Source organism: Echeneis naucrates, chromosome 10 (assembly GCF_900963305.1).
Source record: "Echeneis naucrates chromosome 10, fEcheNa1.1, whole genome shotgun sequence".
In the NCBI taxonomy this organism is placed as follows: Eukaryota; Metazoa; Chordata; class Actinopteri; order Carangiformes; family Echeneidae; genus Echeneis; species Echeneis naucrates.
Window position 1 is genome coordinate 13,076,905 of NC_042520.1, and position 25,667 is coordinate 13,102,571.

The 25,667-nt window shown below is 40.9% G+C and overlaps 1 protein-coding gene across 1 annotated transcript in view; it reads left to right on the forward strand.

Annotated features, from left to right (window-relative positions):
• spock1 (SPARC (osteonectin), cwcv and kazal like domains proteoglycan 1) overlaps positions 1-24,802 on the forward strand; it is an 82,252-nt gene extending 57,450 nt beyond the window's left edge. The window contains exons 5-12 of the mRNA XM_029512667.1: positions 3,849-3,963; positions 6,819-6,951; positions 9,717-9,837; positions 20,494-20,613; positions 20,937-21,158; positions 21,662-21,724; positions 22,160-22,297; positions 23,790-24,802. Coding sequence (XP_029368527.1) covers positions 3,849-3,963; positions 6,819-6,951; positions 9,717-9,837; positions 20,494-20,613; positions 20,937-21,158; positions 21,662-21,724; positions 22,160-22,297; positions 23,790-23,986 — 1,109 coding nt within the window. The 3' untranslated portion in view covers positions 23,987-24,802. The remainder of the gene's footprint in view (positions 1-3,848; positions 3,964-6,818; positions 6,952-9,716; positions 9,838-20,493; positions 20,614-20,936; positions 21,159-21,661; positions 21,725-22,159; positions 22,298-23,789) is intronic.
• The last annotated feature ends 865 nt before the right edge of the window (positions 24,803-25,667 follow it).

The following is a 25,667-nucleotide window of genomic DNA, read 5'->3' on the forward strand; positions in this document are numbered from 1 at the left end:
AATAAGGTCATGATGACATCATTGGTCTTTAATTAAAAAAAAAAAAAAAAAAAGAGAGAGAGAGAGAGGTCCAAGCTCACACTGTGAGAGCTAATTGTCAATTTAGAGCTTTGGGGAAAGAAGGACCAACAGTGGAGGATTTATGACTACAAGCCAACAAAATAACCCCTGCTACAGCTTGAAGTTAAAATGCATCAGGAAATTGCAGTGCGGATACTCCTGCTCTCCAGCGTTTTGTGAATGGACAATTTTTTTCTGTGCACTTCATACAGTTTTGTTATACAGGATCAGTGGCTCCGTGCGGGTCTTGCATCCCTCTGCTGCGGCTCCCTGTGGCTTTGGAAAATAAATGATTCATATTTGATTGTAATTTACTTTATTTTAGTGTGTTAGTTTTAAAAAAAAATTGCAATTCTAAATTTGATGATTATGGTGATCTTGTATTATTAAAAGATTTTGTTGTTGTTGTTGCTCAAAATATTCGTCACAACTGCCAATGTGCGACACCCCCCAGCGCGTAATTTCAGCTCCAGATAGGCCAATCATGAATAAGTCCAAGAAAAGAAAAGTTTTGGAAATAAACGTAACGTTCAATGATATGTGGGCAGATTCATTTGTTTTCATTGCTGACCAGACGAGAAATTGGCAAACAACAAAAAGTCAAATGTCACGATGATGGTGGCATCACACAGCCCTAATGTGCAGACGGTGTACGCTGAGGTTCAGGAGCAAAAATCACTTTAACCACGTAAAATAAATATTTTAATTGGCTATTATTTTGCAAATATATATTTGAAATTTTTTAGGGGAATGGTCCTTTTTTTTATTCAGGTTGACAACTGACTTCTCCCCAGTACATGCGATGACGATGATAAAAGGATGAGGGCTCACAGAAGCAGGTTGCTTTGCGGCAGGTGGATAATTAAAGTTTGTTTTTTTATTTCAAAAATACGAGAAAGACTCAAATAGACATTTTACATCTTATTTGCAAGTAACCTTCAAGCCAGCATCTCTTTTTTTTCCAGATTTAAAAATTTTTGTTCCATGCAAAAATACATTTTTGTTTTCTTTGTTGCATTTATTTGATTTCATAAATGCAATAAAAGTAAACGATATATGCAGTGATATCTTCATTTGAGATGTCAAAATAGTTTTGTGGCTCCCAGTGATCTCTCTTCTGTGGGAAACGGGTCCAAATGGCTCTTTGAGTGTTTCAGGTTGCCGACCCCTGGATTAGACAATAGTGGCATGTTTCTGCACGAGTTACTTTTGTAATGCTAAGAATCCCTTGCATCTTAAATACCATTTTAAAAGCAAATATCAGTAAAACAATAATGGGCACCAAACCATGTCAGTCGCAAATCACAAAAAAATAAAATGCAAATATTTCTAATTTCAACTCAAACAGAGGCCATTAGCGCCTGTTTGATAAATCTGCTGTTGTCTGAGGCCGTCGTTGCTTTTAGCCACAGCTCTGCCAACTCTTCCATCTGTCTCGCCCTTACAGACTAACCCAGCACCCAGGGTTCATCACACAGCCTTACACATGGCCAAAGACAAAAACCAGATAAATTGGTAGTGGTGTCTGTGAGTGCAACTGTTGATCCGGCTCACAAACTGCTTCACTGCATAATGTTAGAATTACTTTCAAACAGTATGAAGAATGTGGTCATGACTCACCTGCTGTTTCTTGCACCCTTATCAGCTACCGGGGCTGGAAAACAGTCTTCACAGATTCTCTGATGAGGAATCATAATATTTACTTCACACATGCACCAGTCCTCTACACTTGTTCATTTGCAGCAGGCTTGGCCATTTACATAAATCAATAACATTTTCAAGGTAAAATGAGGTTCAGGCTGTAAAAAGGATTCTTACTTGTCATTTTGGAATTAATGGATAGCAATAAGGCATGTCAAGTGCTCATGCAAATAAATTTCACACATAAGGACGGGAATAAAGTCATACTAAAGATTACAGAGAATTAGATAGGAATAAAAGGATGTGTGAGATGCATATTGAGGAAAGTGAAAGAAAAGCGGCATGAGTGTGCTGCAGTGCTCCTGCATTACAATTGATTGGCTGGTTTAACTGCCAATGCTGCTCACCCAAGCTTTAAATAGATGGATAAAACTGTCTTTTAGCCAACTCTCCTCCTTCTCTTTAGACTGTCATTTTCACTTTTCCTTTCCTTTCCTTTTCTTTTCCTTTCTTTTCTTTTCTTTCCACTAATCTTCCACTAATCTTTTTTCCTCTCCTCGGCTTCACTTTCCAGTAAAGCTCTCCTTTCCTCTCCTCTCTCCATTTAAATCTCATCATCTGAAGGTGATTTTACATTCAAAGCCTCACTGTCTCTCCAAATTAACTGTTTTACCGTTGATGAGAAAATTTGATGTGCGTAATGCTCAACATGCAATGTTTTGCATATTTATGTTTGGAGGGGGGGGTAAACTGATTTGCTCACCTGAATGTGTGTGTCTGGTTTCCAGTTTGCTCAAAAGTTCACATGGTGATCTTAAATTGCCCTCCAATCTTCTGTTAACCAGATACACACCAGATACGCTCTTTTTACCCCCCGGTTCCTCCTCTCTGCTACCTTCATCTCTCACATTCTCACAATGATAGAGTTGTTTTGAAGCAAAGTGAAATAAGACAGTTTTCCTCCGGCGTTGATAAATGGACATGAGAGCAGGCCCAAAAAAAGCAGGAGCTCGAAACTCACAGCCATCTCCTTGTGTTTTGGAGAATATGAGCTCGTAAATGTGTGTATGTGTTTATGGATCAGTGTATCCGTGTTGGAAACTAGTATAGGCTCACTTTACTTTACCACCTTATACCTACAAGATAAAGAAAGCTCTTTCAACCTTCTCTGACAGTGACATATGTTTACAGGTGATATTTGTAACTTTTCATCTTTAGTTTCATTACAGTGCCCAGAGAAAAGAAAATCTGTTTGCATGGGTCTGGCTAATTTAAGGCTGAGAAAGTGGCATGCAAACAGCAGCGTAGTCTACAATAAGGTTAAAAACTAGTTGATATTTGCATCAGGCACCAGCAGTGGCTCAAATATAACCCATTAAACTCCTAATGGGACAAGGCCACTCTCATTCTATGATGTTAGCAGCCACATGCTAATGGCTCCTACATAAGACAGGGCTTTGATCTACACGCTCTGTAGTCAGTCTCAATTAACTCAAGATTTGGATTCATTTATAGTCCATTGACCATGACTACAGCATGTGATCTCTGTATGCAGTTTAAAAACCCAGAGTCTTTGATCTCATTTTATTAGCTTTGTCTTTTTTGTTCATTAGAAGAGGCTTTTTTTAAAAGCTGTCTTTAATCCATAATAGCACAGGCATTATGACTGGCAGGGTCACCATGAGCACTACTCCAAATTTCATTGTCTGATGCGGGCTTGTCTCTCACTTTGTTTGTACTAATATCTCTCATCGCTCTTTTACTGCCACTAGTTCCCTTTTTTTCGCCTCCTCCACACTCTGTTTTTCTCTTCTATCTGTCAAATGAAAGCGGGCTTGTGCTGTTAGCCTAGTGTGAAACTACACAATGCTCAGAGTCAATGAGCTGCTTTGGTCTTTTGTCACCCTGGATGCCAGCCAGCTGTGCCTGGCTGCTACAGTGATAAAGTCACCGTGGAGATTGATTGGGGAAAAGATGGGATTGTCGCTCCAAGAGAATAGTCCTTATTAAGCGCAGGTCACACCATGGAAAAACTCAACGTTTACTTCATACTTTCATCCCCGTTTTCCTCTCTGTATTTTCCTTCAGCCAATTATCTTTCAAGTTCAGTATTACACTGTGCTGATCTTCTTGCTCTCTTCCTGCAGGCCCAGATGCCACCAAGGACCCATGTCTGAAAGTGCGCTGTCCTCCTCACAAGATGTGTGTCAGCCATGATTACCAGACAGCCATCTGCATCAATCACAAACAGCCTGCTCACAGGTGACAACCAGCTAGGTGACATTTATTCCTCAGTGTCAGCATTCCCCTTTGAAAATTACAAACTAAACTTGAACTTGAATATTCAACACACAAATTCCACCCTGCAACCAGTGTGAAATAAAATTGTGCTTTTGTGCCTTAGCATTGTGCACTGATATGCGTCAGTGACAGACATAGTTAGAGACACATAATCTCGCACCAATTAATTTAAATAAAACTATCTGGTAGCTCTTTGGAATCAGTCTGCATACAATTTGTTTGTGTTTTCAACCTTGTCGTGTTGCCAATTTGAAGGCTTTTCAATTTTTCAGCTCAAGAAGCATTTCCCCAAAAAGACGGCCCAATGTGTTTCGTTTCTGTCTTTGGTTTAATTGATTTCCTCAAGTCATTAGCTCCTGCAATACCGTGTTTCAATGTTTTTCCTTGTATTTCATTAATTACAAGTTCTATTTACTGCTTAATATGTCAGATGATTCACCTGAAATCTGTATTTTCCCAATAGCATCACTCACTGATGCTTTGGAGCGTGATATTGTTTTATCTGCGTTGGATAAAGCGGTGGCAGTAATTACCATAATGCAGTGAACTCTCAGAGGGCAAATCCAGACTCTGTTGTTCTCAGAATATCTAACACAGATGCCGTTGTTGCAGTGAAGTTAATCTGCTTGATGACATACAGTTTATCAAGGGCATGCGTCTTTGTTACTATTCACTGTTTTCCACGAGCAAATTAGTTTTGTTCTCCTCTACACAGTGGTCAACACAAACATCCCAGGCAGAGTTTTGCGTTCTTCGACAGGAAATTAGCATAGATTTAACTTCTCTCATGGTTGATAATGTTCAGCTGTAGGCTTGTACATTCAAATTAATAGCAAGCTGTAATTCAGAAACCTTTATTGAGGCTTGCCCTATTAATTTGTTTTCGCCTGCTGTGAGGAGAGTAGTACTGTCAGAGACTTTCCATATTAGAGAAATATTGAATCGCTCAGCAGGGAGCTGAAATGCAGTGAGGGAGGAAGAGGAGAGGTTTTTGGGTTTTTTTGCATCAGTTTGAGGTAAGTATGGCCATCCTGTATATCATCTTTAAACTTTAAGCTCTCAGTATCTGTCTCTATCAGGGAATATTTCCCATGCATCATCTAATTTCCCTGTCTGAGAAAATCCTCCATATTAAATCACACTAATAACTTGAACAAAGTTTTGCACTTCACTGCATTTATGCAGAGAGAGCTTGATCGGACAAGATGAGTAGACGAGGGCAAGCTTCTCAGACAATGTTTATCAACGCGCAAATTCCATCTTACAGTGCCTCTGTCTTGCCGTGTCTGTCAGCCCTGTTTTGTTTATAAGCACTCTGTGCATGTCTAATCTGCTGTGGCAATCACTGTGGCTCAGTTTATGAGAATGGCACTTGCAAAGAACCAAAATAGCAGCTAATAGGAGGCCAGGGATTTGAATGCTGTAGCAGAATTAATGTGTATGAAAACACTGACGTTTAACTTTATCTGTTTGACTTTGGCCTAGAAGTTTTTTCATCAGTTTCCTCTGTTCTGCTCCTGATTGGCACCGTGTTGACATATTATCAGGGCTGCACCATATGCAAAGAAATCAATATTGCAGATACTCCAATTTCCATATGCAATGCAATTTCAGTGGGAACTATCATTTTTACATTTAGTTTTTACACAATTTTTTTTAATGATGGTGATAATGCAGTTTTTTGTTGAGCCTTGTGTTAAATGAGCATTTTCCTTTATGACTCAAAAATATGATTTATAGGCCAGGGTGCCGCTGCTAGTGCCACAATGCTTTTGCTTCTAACAACAAACAATGCTGTAACACATTTTATCTTTGTCCAAAAAATTGCAGTTCCTGTGATTTGGAAATTGCACTTGGCTATATTATAGTATTGAATAAATATTCCAGCAGTAAAAAGGACAGTGTACAGAATTTTTTTTCAAATGATGGTTCAGCTATAACTGTTATTTAATCGTCTGTGCAGATATTTTCTAGCTCTGAAATAGGTTATATGTGACCCTAGAATCTGTACTTAATCACTCCAGCTGCTGATGCTCTCGTTGCAATATTTGTTGTCGTCACAATTATTTCTCTGTATAGAGCCTCTCTGGCTCAAATTCCGTCTCTGCTAGATGGATCAGGAGGCAGCAGGGTGTTCAGCGAGAGCACTTAGAAAGAAAATTGCTGCGAGATTTGGATCAAGCGTAATTACACTTGTTATTGAAAAGGCCACGGTGGACCAATCAGGACTTGCTCTGCTTCTGCTGACCCTGAAAACCAGAAACACTCTTCAAACTTTCTGCACAGCCAAAAATGGTTCTAATTCTGGCATTTCACCTGCCTGGAAAATTAGGAGTCAGGCTTCCTTCACAAAAATTTATACTGATTTACTCTTGAAAGATTCTGGCGTGTAGCGATGACTGCTTGTTGTGATGGTCCGGGTAATGTTTGAGCCTACAGTGGGAGTTCAGAGTATTTTACTCAGCTGAATAGGGTTGAAGAGTGGTGAAAGGCAGCGTGGGCTTGGGCTGTGATCTGGCTCAAAGGATCACTGAGCCACAGGAGAAAACTAGGTTAGCAAGGACCTCAAGGTAAAACACAAAACACATGTCAAGTAAGTACTAGATGGCCTAGAGAGCTGCTGCCACCACAGCCGGCTGAAAAATTTGGCGAGGAGTGAAGGGTGTCTTGGAGATGGCTAGATTGCAGGCAGGTGTGTAGCAATGAGCCAGATGATGCAGATATACCTACAGCATACACACATGCACACAAACACACACACACACACACACACTTGAAATTAAAAAGGTGTCTCACTCTGGTTCTTTCTTTCTCAGTGTGAAACCTAGGAAGGGAAGCATGGGCCACAAGCACAGACTTGAAGTTGGTCCTCATGGGAAATGTAGGCTCTGCTCGGCTATCCAATCAACTCCTGTGTGTGGATCTGATGGACACACCTACTCCTCTAAAGTGAGACATCTCTTTTTCATTTATCTCTCTTTAATTTCTTCTTTAACTATGTTACACATGTGAATGCACCATGCATTATAGCAAATATAATAAAATAAAATTCTACCCTTTACAATGTGCTGATCTCATTGGGACTTTTTTCTCAATGTCTGTTTTGCAATTTACTGAGAACAGCATTAGTTATTAAAAAATCCCTTCTAATTTATTTGGGAAAGGTTTCTAACCATCATCATCTGATCTGACTCTGGTCCCAGCTACTCTTATGAAGTTTAATTAACACAGAAAATGTGTATCATTGTCTGTTACAGTGTAGAAAAGAGAGTTTGGGTTTAACTTTCATGATTAGTTAAGAAGGAAATGAACAAAAGGAAGTTAAGAGTGAAATCAGGTGGAAGAGACTGAATTCTTTTTGACATCCTCATTCATATCTTGTCACAGCATTCAGCCTTTTGGTTGCCAGAGCGAAGCACAATGATATACAAAGGAATAAGGACGGTCCAAATACAGATTGGAAAAAGAAGACATCTTGAGTGTCTTGCACAGCTGAATCAGTGTTTTTGTGACAGGAATATTGGCAAAGCAAGTTTTCCAGTTGTAGCGTTTGATTCAGGGATATGATTTTCAGGTCTAACCACAGGAGACATCTGGACCAAAATGCTGAACTCAGATAAATCAGACAGATTTTATTGGGGTTCATTGAAAACCAGTGGGTAGATAGATTAGGAGGTTCCACTGGGCCAAGGAATTGTGCTGGCATGGACAAGACTGGAGGATGATAAAGCTGGCAGGACCCAAGATCTGGAATCTGGAAGACGTGGAGCTGGTGTGGTGGGAAAATGTCTGATGCTGGATGAGTAGCAGTGTGATCCTGAACACAGGGAGGACAAGCTAACTACATGAGCACAAAAAAAATATATGTGAGCTGCAGTCAGCCGAGAGTCTAAAGCTAAAATGATAGAACGACTATCTGGCAAAGATGTTGAGGCGAGCCGGGATATTTACTGCAGGGTGGATGAGGTGAGGAGTGCTGGTGCTCTGGCTGGAGAGCGGAGATTGGTAACAGCAGCTGGAGTTCTGCAGATTGGCCCACCAACACCTAAGACAGTAATGGGGAGACAAGGGAACCACAAGGTAAGGGGAGCCCTGGGTAAACACCAAGTTCTCCTAGAGAGGGAGAGGGTTGGTGATCCGTGTATCGTCCGTGTTTCTCATCTGAGTTCTGTGGAATAAATGTACATCCAGCCATTTGTTGAACATGTGATTCTCATTTAAGCCCCCAATCAGGAAGCGTGAAACAACATGAGAGTGGGAGGTTTATTTCCTCGTGTTGCAGAAGCCAGGACATCAGTTTTCCTAATGACCTAGCTACTGTATCTGGGAGCTGAGGCTATGCGGAGGAGGAGACGTGTGAAAGGAGAAACAAGAGGGAGAACAAAAGGAGGTGGAGGGCCGGGGAGTCCCACCGCTCTCTGTGGTAATTTAGTTTGAGGGGTTCAGTTAGCTGGTGGAGTGATGGGTCCCTGTGGCCCAACTTAAACTCTGCTCACCAGTGAGCTGCTGGTCTCAAGCTTATTCATGTTTTATTATTACATTACATGCCTCCCTCATCGTAACCACACACACACACACACACACACACTCCCATTAAGAGGACAGTGCTCTTATCTCCAGAGAGGTTTCAGCCCACTAAGTTAAATCCATTATGTCCTTCATCCTAAATCATCCTCTCCTCTCTTCCTCTCCCCTCTTCTATTTTTACTTCACCAAGCCAGGTGTTAAAGCACTGTTTCATCAAAACCACATTAACCCCTGGAGAGAGACAAACATAAAGATTCATGGGTCCTCTCAGTGTGCTGACAGTGACTGGGGGAGGTCATCCATTTCGTGGGATTTCTCTCTCTCTCTCTCTCCCTACCTCCCCAGATAACTAATTCTATATCTTGAGAACAGGACTGCGCTGCTCCTTTGTCAACAAATTTTATCAAGCAACATTAGCAACGCTATCAAAGTGGTGACAGCAAGGAAATTATGGATTTGAATTGGAAAATGGGAAATGAGAGTGGAGGCAGGATAAGGCTAAGCCTGTGTATGGCAGGATATGTATAGAAATGTTTATGCGCAGTCATGGTCTCAGCCTGACAAAACCTGTCGTCATCATCTCACAAACATCTCAAATTTACATAACTCATCTCAGATTTCATTATTCCTCTTAAAAGGATCTTGTAATTGGATTCACCCCCCCACCACCAAGTAGTCCAAACAATTTCTTACCCCTCACTTACCTGAAATGAGATTTATCCTGTTAAATTACATCCTGAAGTAGTCCATCTTGCTTTTTGCATTGCATTATGTTTGTACTGCAGTGAATAATAGAAAATCCTTGGGCATTTCTGTGTTTAATGGTGTGTCTACATGTCTGTCTAATGGAAACATCTGTTCATTGAAGATAAATGACCAATTCTCTCTCAGCAAATGTTTTATCTCAAATGGCCCAGCAAAGTTAAACTGTCAGATTTTGGGTTGCGTTTCAGTTGGACATCCTGGAAGAATTTGTGATTTATTAATTTATTTTTTGTGTGTGTGTGTGTGTGTGTGTGTGTGTGTGTGTGATACTGTATAATTTTATTTCTTCTAAAAGGTGCCCAGTGAATCTGCATTCTCCATCTTCAAAATAACTTCAGTCCCTGGTCATTGCGTATTTGGTGAGGTGCTAGTCAGGACAAACAGTTTCCATTAACCATGACTTTCTCTTTTTGTTTGAACAGTGTAAGCTGGAGTTCCAGAGCTGCCTCTCTGGGAAGACGATCTCAGTAAATTGCGATGGGCTGTGTCCCTGTTTGCCTGGTCAGGAGCTCACCAATCTGTCACACAAAACCGAGAAGGCTGGTGAGTACAGCACACAATTTCATTTGTTGCGTGTCTCTCGATATACAGTACGGCTGGTCCAACCTCAAGCCTCTTTTGTCTGTTGCTGCTATGTGTGTGGAGCAGCAGTGGATGTTTATGCGTACATGCTTTTATGTGTAGAGGGAAGATAATGGTTAGACAAAGATTAATCTGCAGAGAGAGTGAAGTTTATCTGGATCTTGGCCCATTTCAAGTTCAGATGGCTGCCTTAGAAACACACCACTGTAACTACACACACACACACACACACACACACACACACACACACAGGCTACCACTGAAAGGGTAGCCTCTCAAATTCTCCTGTGATTCACAGTGTTTCCATTCCTTCCCTGTCACCACTCCCTTTACTTGTGTTATTTTTTGCCATTCGCATCCCATCACCAATCTTCATCCCCACCAACTCCCTCCTCCTCCCCCCACCCATTCTCTGACAGCTACAGGGAGCAGTGATGGAGTGAGTGTGTGTGTCTTATTGTTTGTCATGAAAATAGGATTTCAGCAGATGGATGGAGAGATTCTGGAGGAGAAACGCAATCTAAACGAAAGCAGAGGAGAAAAGGATAGATTGTTATTGTTACAGGCTTCCTCACTCCTCACAAAGGGGGAAGTAGTGAGATGATTTTAGTTCGTATCAGCCATCCATCCATCCATCCATCCATCCATCCATCCATCCTCATAGGTCTGGCCTAAACGCTTTCTGGTTAGGAGGCATCTATGAAGGTCCCAAGGTCCTTCAGGTACATGTAATACAAAAGGAAAGTGCCTGCTAATTACATAGTGAAGGTTTTCTCTTTATCTTACATGCTTTTTCATTGGTTTAAGGCTGAATGATGGAGGGAATACAAAGTGATGTTGTAACAGAGAAATGTTTTACCAACATGACTGCTGTCTAATTAATTCTGTTTCTTTTCTCAAAAGGAACTATAATTATTTGTTTGTTCTGCTAAGAGCTTGGCTGTGGGGGTGAACAAAGTCAAAGATGTGCGAGGGAGGAAATCTATTTCCACATCTTGGCTATTCTCATGCTGAGAGTAAACACTTTCACTCTTTGTTTCCCAACTTCAGTTGCTTTCTGTTCCAACCTGTTTCTGATTTCTGAAGTCTTTCTCTCTGGCTTTTTTCTTCTCCTCCTTCTTCGTCTTATATGCTGTATTTGCCATATTTCTGCACAGTGTGTCCTCAGACCATTGCTGAGATAGCAGTGTATTCAGAGGAGCAGACTTCTATCAGTCTCCAGCTTTATAAAATCTCTCATTAGATCAGCAATACAGAACAGTCAACAGATGGAGATGGCAGTAGGTGAAGAAAATGCAGTGAATGTGTGTGCGTCAGATTGTGTTCCTATGGTAACAGTGTAAAGATTGCAGCAGTTCAGCATGTGTGACTACTCCCGTATGTTTACTGATAACCACAGGTTGAAATCATTCATGTCAGACTACTACCGTAATTTCCGAATTATAAGCTGCTACTTTTTTCACACACTTATCTTATTTAATCCTGCGGCTTAAACAACTATGCGGCTCACTTATGAATTTTTACGAGTAACGAGCTTCATGCCACCAATACATTTAGCGTCACATCAGACCAGTGAAATTACCGAACAGGTCACAGTGGACCAATGAAATTGTTTGAATTAAATTAAACGCACCCACACTAAATTCTTCAGATCAGTCATTTATTTTGCGCTTCATGCACACAACCTTATCATGGAAAACATACAAAGTAATGCATATGATGCAGTTTTGAAGTTAAAGTCGATCGATCTGGCAAAAAGACAAAATCTTTCTATGTAACTTATTTCCTACCATATGCCATTACCTCCCATATTTCCAACACCTGCGGCTTATAAACAAGTGCGGCCTATATATATATATATATATATATATAAAACTGTTTTTTTCTTTAAATCATCGGGTACGGCTTATATTCAGGTGCACTCTATAGTCCGGAAATCACAGTATATCTGTGTTCACATCACACCTGTAGTTTTATGAGTTAAGTAATTTTTTTAAGTCAATGGGGATTTGTGTTTCCACAATTTGTGTTTTTGTAGTGGTGCTTTCTGGAAATTTCACTTTCACACAATGGAAATTCACACTCTGGAGAGTAAGGATATCGAATGGAGAGGACAAAACGTGGACAAAATCTGTTATGAGAGATGGGACAATTTCAATAAAAACTGATAAGATATAAAATAAAAAAAAAAAACTATGAATACAGATTGGTTGCATTACCAGTTGGGAATACAGGTAACAGCCCAGTATCCATTTTTCATGGGTGAAATAAGAGAAAATAATGTTTTAGTTCCAGGAAAGGACACAAAGGTTTAATATTTACTGTCTGGAATGCTCAAACATATCCTCATGAAGTAGGAAGTTTAAAACAAAATTTTCATTTTGCAGCTTGTAAAATGTTCAAGTCCAATCAGGAGGAGGAATATTTTTTAATATCATTTGTTGTGAAGGTCATATTAAGCAGGAGGACCGGCCTGGACTTGTGTGCATGTAGAGGAAGAAACAGTTTACATTAGGAGAAATAAAGTGGACAGGCAATACTCAACTAATTAAAGTGGAAATGAGCTCAAGTGTTTCACTCAAGGGAAAGTAATCATATAGGGGAGGTCTTGTTGGACATTGCACGGCCATATACTCTGAGCTGACCTTTGATTAAGGCTAAAAAAAACACATTGAATCAAAGCTGGCAGACTATGTCAGTTCTGACTTTACTGAGTAGTGAGGAACCAAGACTCACTAACCTTTACCAACTGAAAAGAAGAAAAAATTGTATGTTGTTATAGTTTTTTCCTATAGCTTTGATTCCAACATCAGACTTAATTCTGTTAAAACTGTTAATGCAGTTCAACCCTTGATTGAAAATCATCATCTTTTTTCTTTATTTTGGCGGGGGAGTCGTAAAAAATTTGTGGAACATGAGTGTTTTTGCCAACTCCACTGCGAAGTCCTGGTGAGGCTGTGTAACGTTTATGAAGCTCCCAATACTGGGTCGTGCTGCAGATGTGGATGTGATGTGAACTCTGATGACCTCAGCCTGGCACTGGACATGACGAGTTGGTGGTGGGAAAATGGTGTGGAGGAGGGTCGCTGCAATATGCACCAAAATGGCAGCTAATTGCAAAATAGAAGAGATTTTTCTCTTTGACTGGCCAAGATTATGGTCATATCTGATCAGTAAGTGGAAACATCTAAAGTCAGCTGATTGTGAAATGAAGAAACAGGTAATTGTGAATGAATGACAGATAAATAACTTTTTTTTTGGTCCACTACTGTTTCAAACATTGAACATATTGAAAAGAATTGTTGCTCTTAATGTTGAAGACAAAATGGTGGAAGGTGCAAAAAGTACTTTCATTAGTAAATCTCAGTTTGTTTGTTTTTTTTAATCTTATTATTTCATCTTATCTTCCATTTAGTCCCAGCATTTTGATAGATAGCTGTGGATGAGAAGTGTGTTCTGCAGTGCTGGCCACTGTTTGTTTGTAGCGCAGGCAGACCAATATTGTTTCTTATCTGCCAAGGCAGTCAGAGGAAGCCTTCAAATATAACCACGTTAGCTCAACTGCATCAATATCCTTCAGATTTCTGTGAATGTTGCTAACATGTCAGTCACGTCTCTTCCACATTCTGTCCTCACTCTCCCATTTCTGTCTGTTGCTCATTTATTTTCCGTCTCATACCTTCAGTCTATCACTTTGCAGTGAGATCTGGTGCCACCTTCGCTCATTGCCTCTGTCAAATTTTTCTGTCCTTTCAGTCATTGTATACTCCACTGTGAAAATTATGCATCTTTGAATATTATAAATTCAATCCTTCCCTTAACTTTAGATGCTGGGTCAAGTTGGTCTCTGTTTAGTACTAATGGATCCTACAAAGGCAGAAGTTGTCAGGAGCTTAGAAATCAGAAAATGTGGCGAAGGTAATACGTACAGGTTAATTGAATATTTAGAGTTTCCCGTAATCTTTCCTTTAATGAATATTTGAATATTTGAACCTGATGTGCCCAGAAGGCCATTGCCACTGCTGCCTTTTTGTCAGCAAAGGTTAAAACATTGACACAGAGGCACTGAGATTTAATTTGATCTGTCATCTGCCCCTGAGGCAGCACTCTTGTGACATTGGACGTCATTACTCTCATAATCAGTCTCATATAAACCAACCACTCAGCTGTGACAAAGCAATCCCGATAATGATAAAGGCCTGAGTCAGAAGTATTTTTGTCCATGTTTATATACATATATATATATATATATATATATTTTTTTTTTTATTTTTTTTTTTTTTTTAATATATATATATATATATATTTTTTTTTTTTGTAACAACAATTGTTCTATTTCTCAGACAAGTTTCTACCAAGCTACTGAAAAAACAAAAGGAACTGGGGCTGGACGGACTAAATCTCCTCCTAAATTGTGATTGCTGTGGCATTTGTGTCTCACAGCACAGGAGGACACATTGTGCTCTCCTCTCTTCTGCCTCCACACTTCCCATCCTCTGCTAACACATGCCAAGTGTGGGGAGATTTTTTCTTGTGCTGACCAGTAGAGCATATTTAGTAAGTCCTATTGAGAATATCCTTTGGGGGGGTGAGCTGGATTGGTCATATGTTGACCAATTTTTAGTTTTAGTTACCTGAAAGCTACTGCTGAAACCAGAATGCCGTCAATGCTGAAGAAAAACCTTTGAGGGAGAGAAATTAACAGTCTTCTACCAACAGTCAATATTTTACTTTTACATGGGTGTCAGCTGCAATTTCTCCCAATTTGTGAAAAGAATTATAAAGGTGTTGGCAAACCAGTGCCAATATGTCTGCAAAACCGCCATGACGACCAGCTAAATAAAATCAGCCAGATCAGCTACTGGAAAAGGACCCACTGTGTGTTTGTGTCTGGCTCTTGTCAAAACTTCTGCAAATATGTGACAGAGGAAAAAAATAAAAGTAAAGTTCTTCTCAGAACTACTGGAGTGAGTAAAATCTAATCTCAATCTACTAATCCTAAATAATACTAGCAAACAATACTATTTACCATCAATCGCTTGTCAAAAAGAGTCTTATTCTGGTTAAAACCAGTTGCCTCTCTTACTCTCCCTTTGTACCGTCTATCTACTGACTACCTCTCTCCTCGTCCAGAGTATTATGATCATTATCTGGGCTAACATTAAACTCAGTGCCAGTGAGATTGTTCTGCAGAGCTGGTGGCTTGGGGCCAAGAAAAGCAAACATACACTTGTATCTTTTTAATGAATCTGACCTTCTATCTTCCTCATATCTGTCTCAGTCCATTTCTTTCTCCTTCTGTTACCTTGTGAAGAAGTGTCACCTCACTCCGCCGCCTCAAATCTCTCCCTTTCATCGTGACCTGACCAGATCACACTCCTGCTGTCTCAAGGTGATCGCTACGTTCCTTTCCTCCATCTGGATTTCGAGTCACTCCTTCTCTTTTATCTGGAAAAAAAAAGGTTAATCCTTAATAAATGATAAAAGAGACATGCTGCCTAACTGCTCTTGGAGTTACATATTCAGAAGTCTAGAGGCACATTTATCTCGCAGGGTTAAATAAGATGGGAAGGATAGTCACCATATGTAATTTGGGAAGGTTGCACTCCATCATCTTCTAATAGCAGTCGCAACCACAGCATCTGGTCACGATGCAAGACTGTGGCATGTTTGTGCCCAGTGAAAAGGTAACTAAGAAGATGCATATCTGATACAGAAGATTCACAAAATGTGCTATTGGAAATGACAGTTCTGACATTTACATAAATAAATCCTTTCTAAATAGAGTGTTTTCACTGCATAAGACACATAGAAAATATTGGTTAGATTAAAAAAACATGGAAGTTTTGTTTTCAAAAGATGGCACAGTGCTTCATATTACATAGTAGGCTGTAGACCTACACTGTCATAACTTTAGAAAACTAAATTCAGCAAATGGCTAGATTTAATGTGGATAATGATAGTCAGATTACAAATCATAAAAAAGATGCTTATTCAAGCTCCTGATTTTGCTTGAGAGTTTCAAAGTTTCCTCCAGTGTCAAATACTGTTGTCGGTACATCTTTTGATATACTGCAAACAAGTTATAAATAGCTCATTCACTGTAAATTTACATTTGCTAACTGCAAAAAATGTAAACAAACACAGGCTGAAAGTAGCTCAAATTCCAGCCCATTGTTGCCGCTTTTGACCTGCAGCTCTGATCGATAGTCGCCTGCACTTCTAGCGGGCTGTCTCCTGCCACTATATCCCGGTTAACAGGACTGTCGTGAAATCTTTGATGGGGTGGAAGTGGGACAAATAGTGTTAGCCTTGGCAAAAAATCTCACTCTATTGTATGTCTCTCTCCGTGCACGAGTGTCTCAACTCTAATTATTAGGAACTAGTTGTTTATCTTGAGAATACTGCAGATCTTACATGGGAGTCTTTTAGCCAAAGGCTTGTCGTGATTGCTGCTCTCGTTGTATACGTACATATGATATACTCTCATCTATTGTAGCTTGTGCTATACTTAAAAGCTAACTTTAGACCCCAGGAGCTCAATGGGTAGAGCACATGGCACATACCACCATGTGAAATTCAACTAGCTGGTTTTTATTTTGTGTTTTTGTTTCTTTTGGGGTTGTTTGTTTGTTTGTTGTTGTTTTGTTTTTTTTTTGTTTTTTTTTTTGAGAGGGGATGTATTTTGATTAAATTTAGATTTATATATTTATGTATTCCTTCTGCCAATTTCATTTTGATACCTTATCTTGTTTCTGCTTATGCTTCTATTGTCTTATATTTCTGATGCTTCTGTAAGATGGGAATTTTCCCATTGAGGGATTAATAAAGGATTACTTTATCTTATCCCCTCTCCTGTTTGTCACTTTAACAGTTTCAGTCAAGGCAAAAAAAGAAAAAAGCTCAAAATCCACTTCAAAAGCCGAGTCATGATTACTTATAGGTAGTTGCCATGGTGGCCTGGTCAGTACTTAGATCCACTGTCTCACATGCAAGGTGGACCAACTGGATTTGGATCAGTGAATTTGTGCCGCCATTAGTGAGCACGCAGCAAGACTTACCTGTTCAACGACAGGCAGCTGGTGCGCTCCCTAACAGCAGTTCTGCTTGCTCAGCACTTCCTGTTGTCGGCACCGTGCGTGTTAATGGATAAAAATGGCAGCCAATCACAGACCGGGGGCCTGCAGGATGCAGACCCATTGGCTGTTTAGCATTCAGTCGTAGTCATCAGGTCATTAAATCCTTATATGTGTTGGCAACTGCATTTTGTTTTCCACTATATGCTATTAAAAATGTCCCCTTTCGGGAGCCACTCACTGCATTATTAAGCCCTGGAAAATAATTGTAGCATGGCCAAATAGCCAAATTAATTAAAAATTAAAGAGCATCTGCTACAGTGACCAAAAGCATATTTTTTACAAAAAGGTCATTAACAATGGAAGCATGCTTTGTTTAATAAATAACGGCTGTGTGATCAATTGTCCTTAAACCTTTGCAATATGAAATCTTGAAATAAAGCAATTTTAAGGTCAGCTCCAAAAAGATCTGCTTTTTTTTTTCTTCTTTTTTAATTTTTCATTTTAAAACGGTGAATAAAAGATCCCTCAGAAAGACTTCCCCGTATGAACTGAATAAAAGCATAGATTGGAGAATCATCTGACTCATATGAAGGCAATTTGAGGAGTCTGAAATACTCTATCAGTTTCAGGATTAACAGAAACATGACGGTGACAAATGAATGAAATGAGATGAGGAACAAATAAATGAGCAAAAGTGAATCCACTTTTGGGCCTTGGAGTAAAGCAACACCCAGTCCAGTTTGATTCATCTGTTTGCTGCGTCCTTCAGTGTGTGAATGTGTTCAGTCCCAGCTTTCTGACTCAGTGCCCAACAAAAGGACAGTAGTGTCAGGTCTCTGAAAGACAATTTGGGTCACAGCCAGAAGAGGAGATAAGCGGGGTCCGCCAGGGCTCATTTTGGACCAAAGCAAAGTCCAAGATACTTGAGAGGAAAAGATGTACAGAGCAGGGGAGTAAAAAGGAGGGAAAAGTGGACGAGGCGGGAGTAGATATCAAAGGGGAAAGCAGGAACATTAAAACCTTTGGAGTCTGAGTAGGGCTGTACGAGAGATGTGAAATACAGCAATCAAAGCAATTTAGGTAAGAAAAAGAAATAGGAGAGCACGGCACATCTTTTCAGTTAATGGGAAAAACTAAGTTATGTAGAGCCTGGTAATAAGTGGCTTCTGCTGAATATCAGAAAATGACAGTGTCGGAGGAGAGAGGAGCAGTAATAAAGGGAAATGAGGAAGAAGCCAACAAAAGAATCACAAAGGCAGAGTGACTGAAATGGCAATAAATGGGAACAGAAAGTAAGCCAATGGAGGGCGAGCATGATGCAGGGAAGAAGAATCGTTGTAGAAATGAACTGAGGGATAAACCTCCCAGAGGTTTGCATTGAGAAAAGTGCGACACAACAGATCCACTTCTGCCTGTGGGAGAATATTTATTTAGGAGGTGAGGAGAGATAATGTTTAGCTGTTGGTATTTTCGCTCTCTTTCTCTGCTCCAGACCGTGGAAATGAGGAGCTGTCTGAAATGTTATCTGTCTAGTCTTGTAGGGCTACAATACACACACACACACACGCACTCTCATACAGACAGACCACCTTGGGATTCCACAGTTAATGTCACATGGATCCCCAGCCTCTGCTACCTGAGGCATGCGCAGTTTTTATAGCAGCTACCGTAATGACACGATCTCAAACAATCCCGTATGAACATGTATGTGTAAGTGTGACAGAGTGTGTGTGTGTTTGTGTGCACTCGTCTTCGCATAAACAGGTGAATGTAGGCTATGACTCAACAAAAACATTAACTCTTCTAACAAGAGAGAGAATGTGTGTGCGTTTGACATTCTCCAGTGTGTGGCACTCTTTGATGTCATGCTGTCGATATCTTTATCCACTGACAGCAAAGTGAGATCCATGTCTTCTCTCAGGGACCAATCTGCTGTGTTCCCTCCATTAGAATTTGAAAAGCTTGTGTGTTACACACTGTGTTTGACTTATGGGACTTGTGATGAGATGATATTTATCTCTGTCAAATGTGTGTCTGGGATACAGTGCAGCTGCCAGCAAGTCATAGCATTTCATTTTTTCCTTCTCTTTTATTATCCCTAATATTATATTCAGGAATTAGCAATTATTCTCAAGATAAAATCCTTGCGATTTGTATTTAGACGTGACTCTTTGAACACTCCAACCCTTTGCATGTTTCACAGTAAATTGCCTCAATTTTGTGACTGGAGTGCCACAGGAATTTTAACAACCTCTTTCTGCATTTTGTATCCACCACAACACAGCTGAGAGGTTTTAGATTGGCAGAGGTGGAGAATGGCTCTTGTCCTTCAGGCACATTATCAAGCTCTCAGAAGAAAGTGAATGGGGAGAAAATATGTCAATCATATGCAGGAGAAAAAGTGAAAGGGAGATGGAGATTGACGGGCAGAGACGCGTAGGGAGACAGGAAGAGGCAGAGGTCTGCTTGAATTGCTGAAAGACCCTGTCAGTCCCAGAGGCCTGAGGGATGCAGGGCTTTGTTAGGCAGCACCAGGAGCTGGTTTATACTTTTAATTGGGGCATCTATGGTTCAGTTTGTGCTCTCTTTGGATAGCAGAATGGAGAGAAGCATCAACTTGACGCTGATGGATAAGGCTTTTTTGTTTGGCTGTTTGTTTGCTAGTGAGAGTGCACAGGCATGACCACTCGAAAAACACAAACGCACATTATCTCCACAACGACAATACAACAATGGTCAAAGTGGCTTCCCACTGCAAGACATCCGTTCATTTTTTTTTTTTTTTTTTGCAAAGTAACATTTGGAATATCAAACACAATGGACATCTGTGTGTGTGTGTGTGTGTGTGTGTATGAGAGAGATAGAAAGAGAATGTGTATAGTTTCCCACACAAAGATAAAATCATAATTTGAGCCTGGATACTAAATAGTAAACAGAGGTGTGTGTCACTTTGAGTTTCTCTGGTAACTATCGACAGAAGCAATTCAGCATGTGTTATCATTTCATTGTTTTTTCTCAAGAAGAAGATTTGGATGAGAAAAAGCGACGCAGGAGAAATGAAAGTTCGCTAAAGAAAAATATTTTTGTTGTTTGTTTGGTTGTTGCGCAGCACGGCAGCATAGTGGCTAACGCTGTCGCCCCAACATAAGAAGGTTGCGGGTTTGGATCCCGGCCTGGCGCCTTTCTGTGCTGAGTTTGCATGTTTGTGTGGATTTCCTCCCGCCATCCAAAGACATGCATGTCTAAGTTAACTGGTGATTCTAAACTGTCCGTAGGTCTGAATGCAAGTGTGGGTGGTTGTTGGTCTCTGTTTGTCTTTGTGTTGGCCCTGCGATAGAGTAGCAACCTGTGCAGGGTGTTGACTGGGAGTGGCTCCAGCACCCCGCGACCCAGAAACGGAAAAGTGGTAGAAGATGGATGGACAGTGTTTGTTTGTTTGTTTTTGTGTGTGTGTCTGTGTTTGAAGACTGCAGCAGATTGTCAGCTTCCAATCTCCTCATTATTTTGTGTGTGTGTATGTGTGCGTTTATGATTGTAGCCTGCACTGACACAGCACTCCACAGTTTGGCTGCCAGACTGAAGGACTGGTTTGGAGTTCTCCATCTCGATGCCAACAGAGATCTGAAATCATCTGACAGCTTTGACTCTGCCACTGGACGTGAGTAGACCCACCACACGTGTGTCTGTGTGTGTGTGTATGCGCATGCCTGCACAACCCTTTTGTGTTGAACCGCAAAGCTTTTCAGCCCTCATGAGAGCCAGCAGTGATGTTGTTGACAGCGACCCTGCTCTGTTCTCTGTAATGTCAACATGTCTGAGTACTGAATACATCTCGACTCTGCCATCACACACACACACACACAGACAAAAATGTCATTGTGCGATGAGAAAAAGATGAATATAAGTGACACGGTTATGATCTGCACTTAATCGATTTTTTTCTTTATTATTTGCTTCTGCTTTTTGCTTTCCTCCCTCTAGACTTTGACACAAGCATCTTGCCCATCTGTAAGGACTCACTGGGCTGGATGTTCAACAAGCTGGACATGAACTTTGACCTCTTGCTGGACCAGTCTGAGCTGAGCGCAATCTACCTGGACAAGTATGAGCTGTGCATGAAACCCCTCTTCAATTCCTGTGACTCCTTCAAGGACGGCAAGCTGTCAAACAACGAGTGGTGTTACTGCTTCCAGAAACCTGAGGGTGAGAAGGCAGGGAGCAAGGATGGAGGGCTAAAAACAGTGACAGAGCAAGAGCTGGAAAATATAAAATAATTGTTTCACACACATTAGGTCTCACAAATGCGGAAGTTCTTGTGGTAACAAGAACCACCAAGAACCACCTAATTTTGTGTTACAGACAGTGTGGTAAATCTGTCCGTTCTTGTTCTTTTGCGCTGTGCTGTTGTGACATCACCTAATTTTCTGATCAGCTCTTTGCCACGAAAAATGCTATCATAAACAAGATTTGTCCCAAACTGTTATAATTTCCTGGTGCTTCATAATTTAGGAAAGTGATTGGAAAGAATGATGGATTTAGGTGAAGAACATATTCGGAATAAAAAAAAAAAAAGTGCAGCTCAAGGAGGTGAGAAGTCGGAGAAACCATAAAGACTCTTAAAGCTCTTAAAAAATACAAGGGGTCATGTCACAAATAACGTTTCCAGTTCTTTTAATGAAACTATTTTGTGTATTTTGTGTTTATAGGACTGCCTTGTCAGAATGAGAAGAGCAGGGTCCAGAATCAGAGTCGAAGGAAGAGCCTCATAGGTCAGTCTGAGTAGATTTTGTACACGTCACCTGTCGTCCATGGCTGAACATTCATTGTCCCAGCTCACAACAGAAGAGCTAGAAAAATGAGTTAGGACTGGGTCAAATGAAGGTAACGGAAAATAGGTGTGTGTGTGTGTTTTGGGAGTGACTGCTTCCCCCTAAACAGGATGTATGGTTGTTGTCTTACAACCTTCCCAGCAGTAAATGATTGTTAATCCCCCCCTCCTGTGAATGCACAAGAGCTTTCAGTGCAACCACAGAACATGTGCATGCAACCTCTACTGAGGAGATGTCAGATTTCTAAACCTTCCCTCTGTCAAAGTTTTCATACTCAACCACTATTCAAATCACTTCCTGTCTCTAACCTTGTTTTCCATCCTTAGTTCTTCTTTCCCTTATTCTTTTCCTCTCCTCTGTCTCCTTTGCTTCTAGGTGCTTATATCCCTCGCTGTACTGAGGAGGGCTACTTCAAACCAACACAGTGTCATGGCAGCACTGGCCAGTGTTGGTGTGTGGATAAATATGGTAACGAGATAGCCGGCTCCAGAAAACAAGGCAACCCCAACTGTGGTAAGACTTCAACAAACACACATGCACAGGGCACTCCATCACATGCAAACAACTCCAAGCTGTGAGTTTGTGTCGTCCCGTCTGCAAGTAGAGAGAGAAGGGCAGCAGAGCCGCTCTTTAATTTAAAATTTGTCCTTTCTTTGCTCACTATCTGTCCCTGTCTCGCTCTTCTTCGGCAACATCTTCACATCAGTGGTCATTTAGGAAATATATAACTTAGGCATGCCTTCATAGCCGAGCTGGCTAGTTTACAATCCGTCATATGTCTGACTCTATCTGCCGCAGATATTTGGCACATGTAGCGTTGATGAAACACCAGTGTCTTGCAATGCAAGTAGGAAGATCTATCACACTTGTCATCAGAGAGCAGTGTCAGAGGACTTGTTACGAATATGAATTTTTAGCAGTGACAGATGTATCTTGTAGAAGAAAAAATAGTTAAACTGCAGCTGAGGTTGGCATCCATGACGCTGTATTTAGACAAATAAGATATATATAATGAAGTGCTTTGATATGTAAAAGGAGTTAACAAGCCAGCAGTATTGTGGTCAAGAAGCCAGTAGAAGCGCTTTGCTTCACATCAATGGCAGTGGGATTTCATGGTGAATAAAAGAACAATAATTAGCAAGAAAGAATCCTGGCGGACATACTGATTACCAATCAAACAGCCAATTCACATATACAGATTACGCCTCACTCGAATGCCAGTCTAGTCCAAAGCCAGTAATTGCGGCTTCCAATATTGATGAGCTGTGTCTCTGGCCACCAACACCACCAAACACACACACACTGATAGTAGCAGCTCTTTGTATCTCGACTAACAAGCTCAAGACCAACTCTGGCTGAGTGGCCTGAGGCTGGAGGAGCCCAGACTTCTCCCATTCAGCCCTACACAGAAGCAGCAGCTCTCCACTCAGTCGTCTAAACACAAGGACACCAAACTGATTTCAACACTGTACGCTCCACTTAGTGCACTTGTCGTTTAAAGAGGCTATTTTGAAATGAAGAATTTTAAGGTCCCAGTTTCAAAAAATGCAGAAGGCTGTGGCTCAGTTAACGACTTCTGTTCACACTATAGCTGCACCAGATTCAACGTTTGTGACAAAAGCATTTACATATCGAAATGTTTGCAGGTGTAATTTGATATAACTGAGCTGAACCAGACTCCAGTGGGACTGGCTACGTTGCAACCTCTCTGGTTTTGTGTCTGTGTTTGTCATGCTGTTTATTATCTAGGCAGGAACCGAACAGTATTTCCAATTTCCCTTCCCTATGCGATTTTTAGCCGTATCTCTCTTGGACTACCAAAATTATAGGGCTGATAGTAGCATTTATCTCCTGATGGTACAGGTAACTGTACGTTACTTGTTATATGACAGGTGAAATCACACGCTATGCAGACTCTCTTACATCTTTCTGAGCTTCTAAACTGTCTTTTGTGTGTGTGTGTGTGTGTGTGTGTGTGTGTGTGTGTGTGTGTGTCTGCTTGCAGATGAAGACCATGAGACATCAGGCGATTTTGGCAGCGGCGGTGCAGTCATTCTCCTCGATGACCAGGAGGAAGAGCCATCACAGAGTGTCAGAAGCCGGCAGAAGAAGAGACGGGGCCGGATCCATCCAAGAGGAGCCATCGAGGACGATGAGGACGAGGAAGACGACAAGGATGACGAGCTTGGCTACATTTGGTAGCTCCGCTTCATTTTACTCTGCCATCAGCCGACCAGGAAACTCCCGTCAACTCAGCAACGATCTGAAGCCATTCCAGTGTCTCCTCCTCCAGTTACCTTGGCAGCAGTCCATTTTTTGGCTCCAGAACCTGCTCCTGTAATCTTTGTCCCTTATTGAAACCTCTTTCTTCAGTGAACCTCATCCGACCTCTTCCTTTTCAAGTGTTTCCTCAGACAGAAAACAAAGAGCCTGTTAGATTTCAACAACTGTAAAGCCCCTGTTAGATTCTGCTCAAGCTATCCACGTTCTGCTTCAACCTTATCCCAAACCTGCAATCTTGACCCTCCTAACACATGTACAATTCTCTGTTTACTCTATTACTCACTCTATCTGCTTTCACTTATTCTGTCCCTCCTCTATCTCTGTGTGTCCTTGTCGGAGCCTCTGCTCAGTCTGTGAGCCAAGATGCATTAGCTGATATTGGATGTAAATATGTTTCCAAGGGCAAAATGGGGATTAACCTCCCTTTTTCTAAATCAGAGGCTCATTCTCATGTTCTGTGTCCCGTCAGGCTTCTTCCAGTGTCCATCAATGTTTCCATAAATCACCATCAGACCCCCAGGCTCTGAGATGCCCCGCCTCCCGTTATTTCATGGAGGATTGTAAATTATTTAATTGTTGATCTTGAATGTCCCAGAAAGCCCAGGAAGCAATGAGATTAATGATGTATTGTCGTTGTTGTTGCATGTTTCTCATCGTGTTTCTGTAAAAGAGAGATTTTACTTGGCCAGGTCTAGCTCTATGCATCTCAAACAGAAAGTGATGCCTATTTGGCTGCTACAATACTTTGTTGCTATGTTGATGCTGTCTAGTGTCTTTTTTTTTTTTCTCTTTCTTTTTTTTTTTTTTTTTTTTTTTGGTTCTTCTCCCAATCTCAGGAGGTAGGAAGTTGCATTGCAGAGCGATAGCAGTGTAGAAAAGCGAACTGCAAGGCCTACAGTTCAAATCTGCGGCATCTCAACTAGCTATTCTTTCACTAATTGGTCAGTAGGGCTGCTGAGGCTGTTTGACTGTGCATGGACACTAGACGATGAAGCTGCTCCTGAGCTGGGAGGACACATGAAGTCAGGTGAGCAGAGAAGAGGCTCTGTTCTCCCTCCCAACATTGGATATGTTCAGTGATTTAAAATTGAAATCTTCACCATGTCAACTAAGTGAATTTTTATTTGTAACTTTGAAAATTTAAGTAAAGTGGCACTTTGGGTGTCTTTTGAACCTTACAGCTCTGTGTCCATGTGTTTGTTGTTGAAAAACTAATCTACACTTTGAAACCACAAACACATTTTATGAGTTTTCATCTTTTATGATTCTGGTTTTCCAAAAAGCTCAGATTCCTCTGCAGTACAACAATAAAAGCCCTTCATCAATTCTGACCCTTTTCAACCTTGAGGAAGCTGCTTCCCCAGTTAGAAGCAGCGGAAAAGGCTTTTGTCACATCCCTTTGAGAAAGGAGAACCACTAAGCAAGCAGCACCAAAAAACATAAAAGCTAAATTGGTGTTTTTGTAATATCACGGCCTTATAGGACAGCTGACCTCATTGGCTTGAAACCGCCCACTCAGCAGTTTGAATACACATTGTACCAACAATCAGAGATTGTAAGTACAACTGAATCTTCTGGTTTGAACCAGCCTAATCAGCAG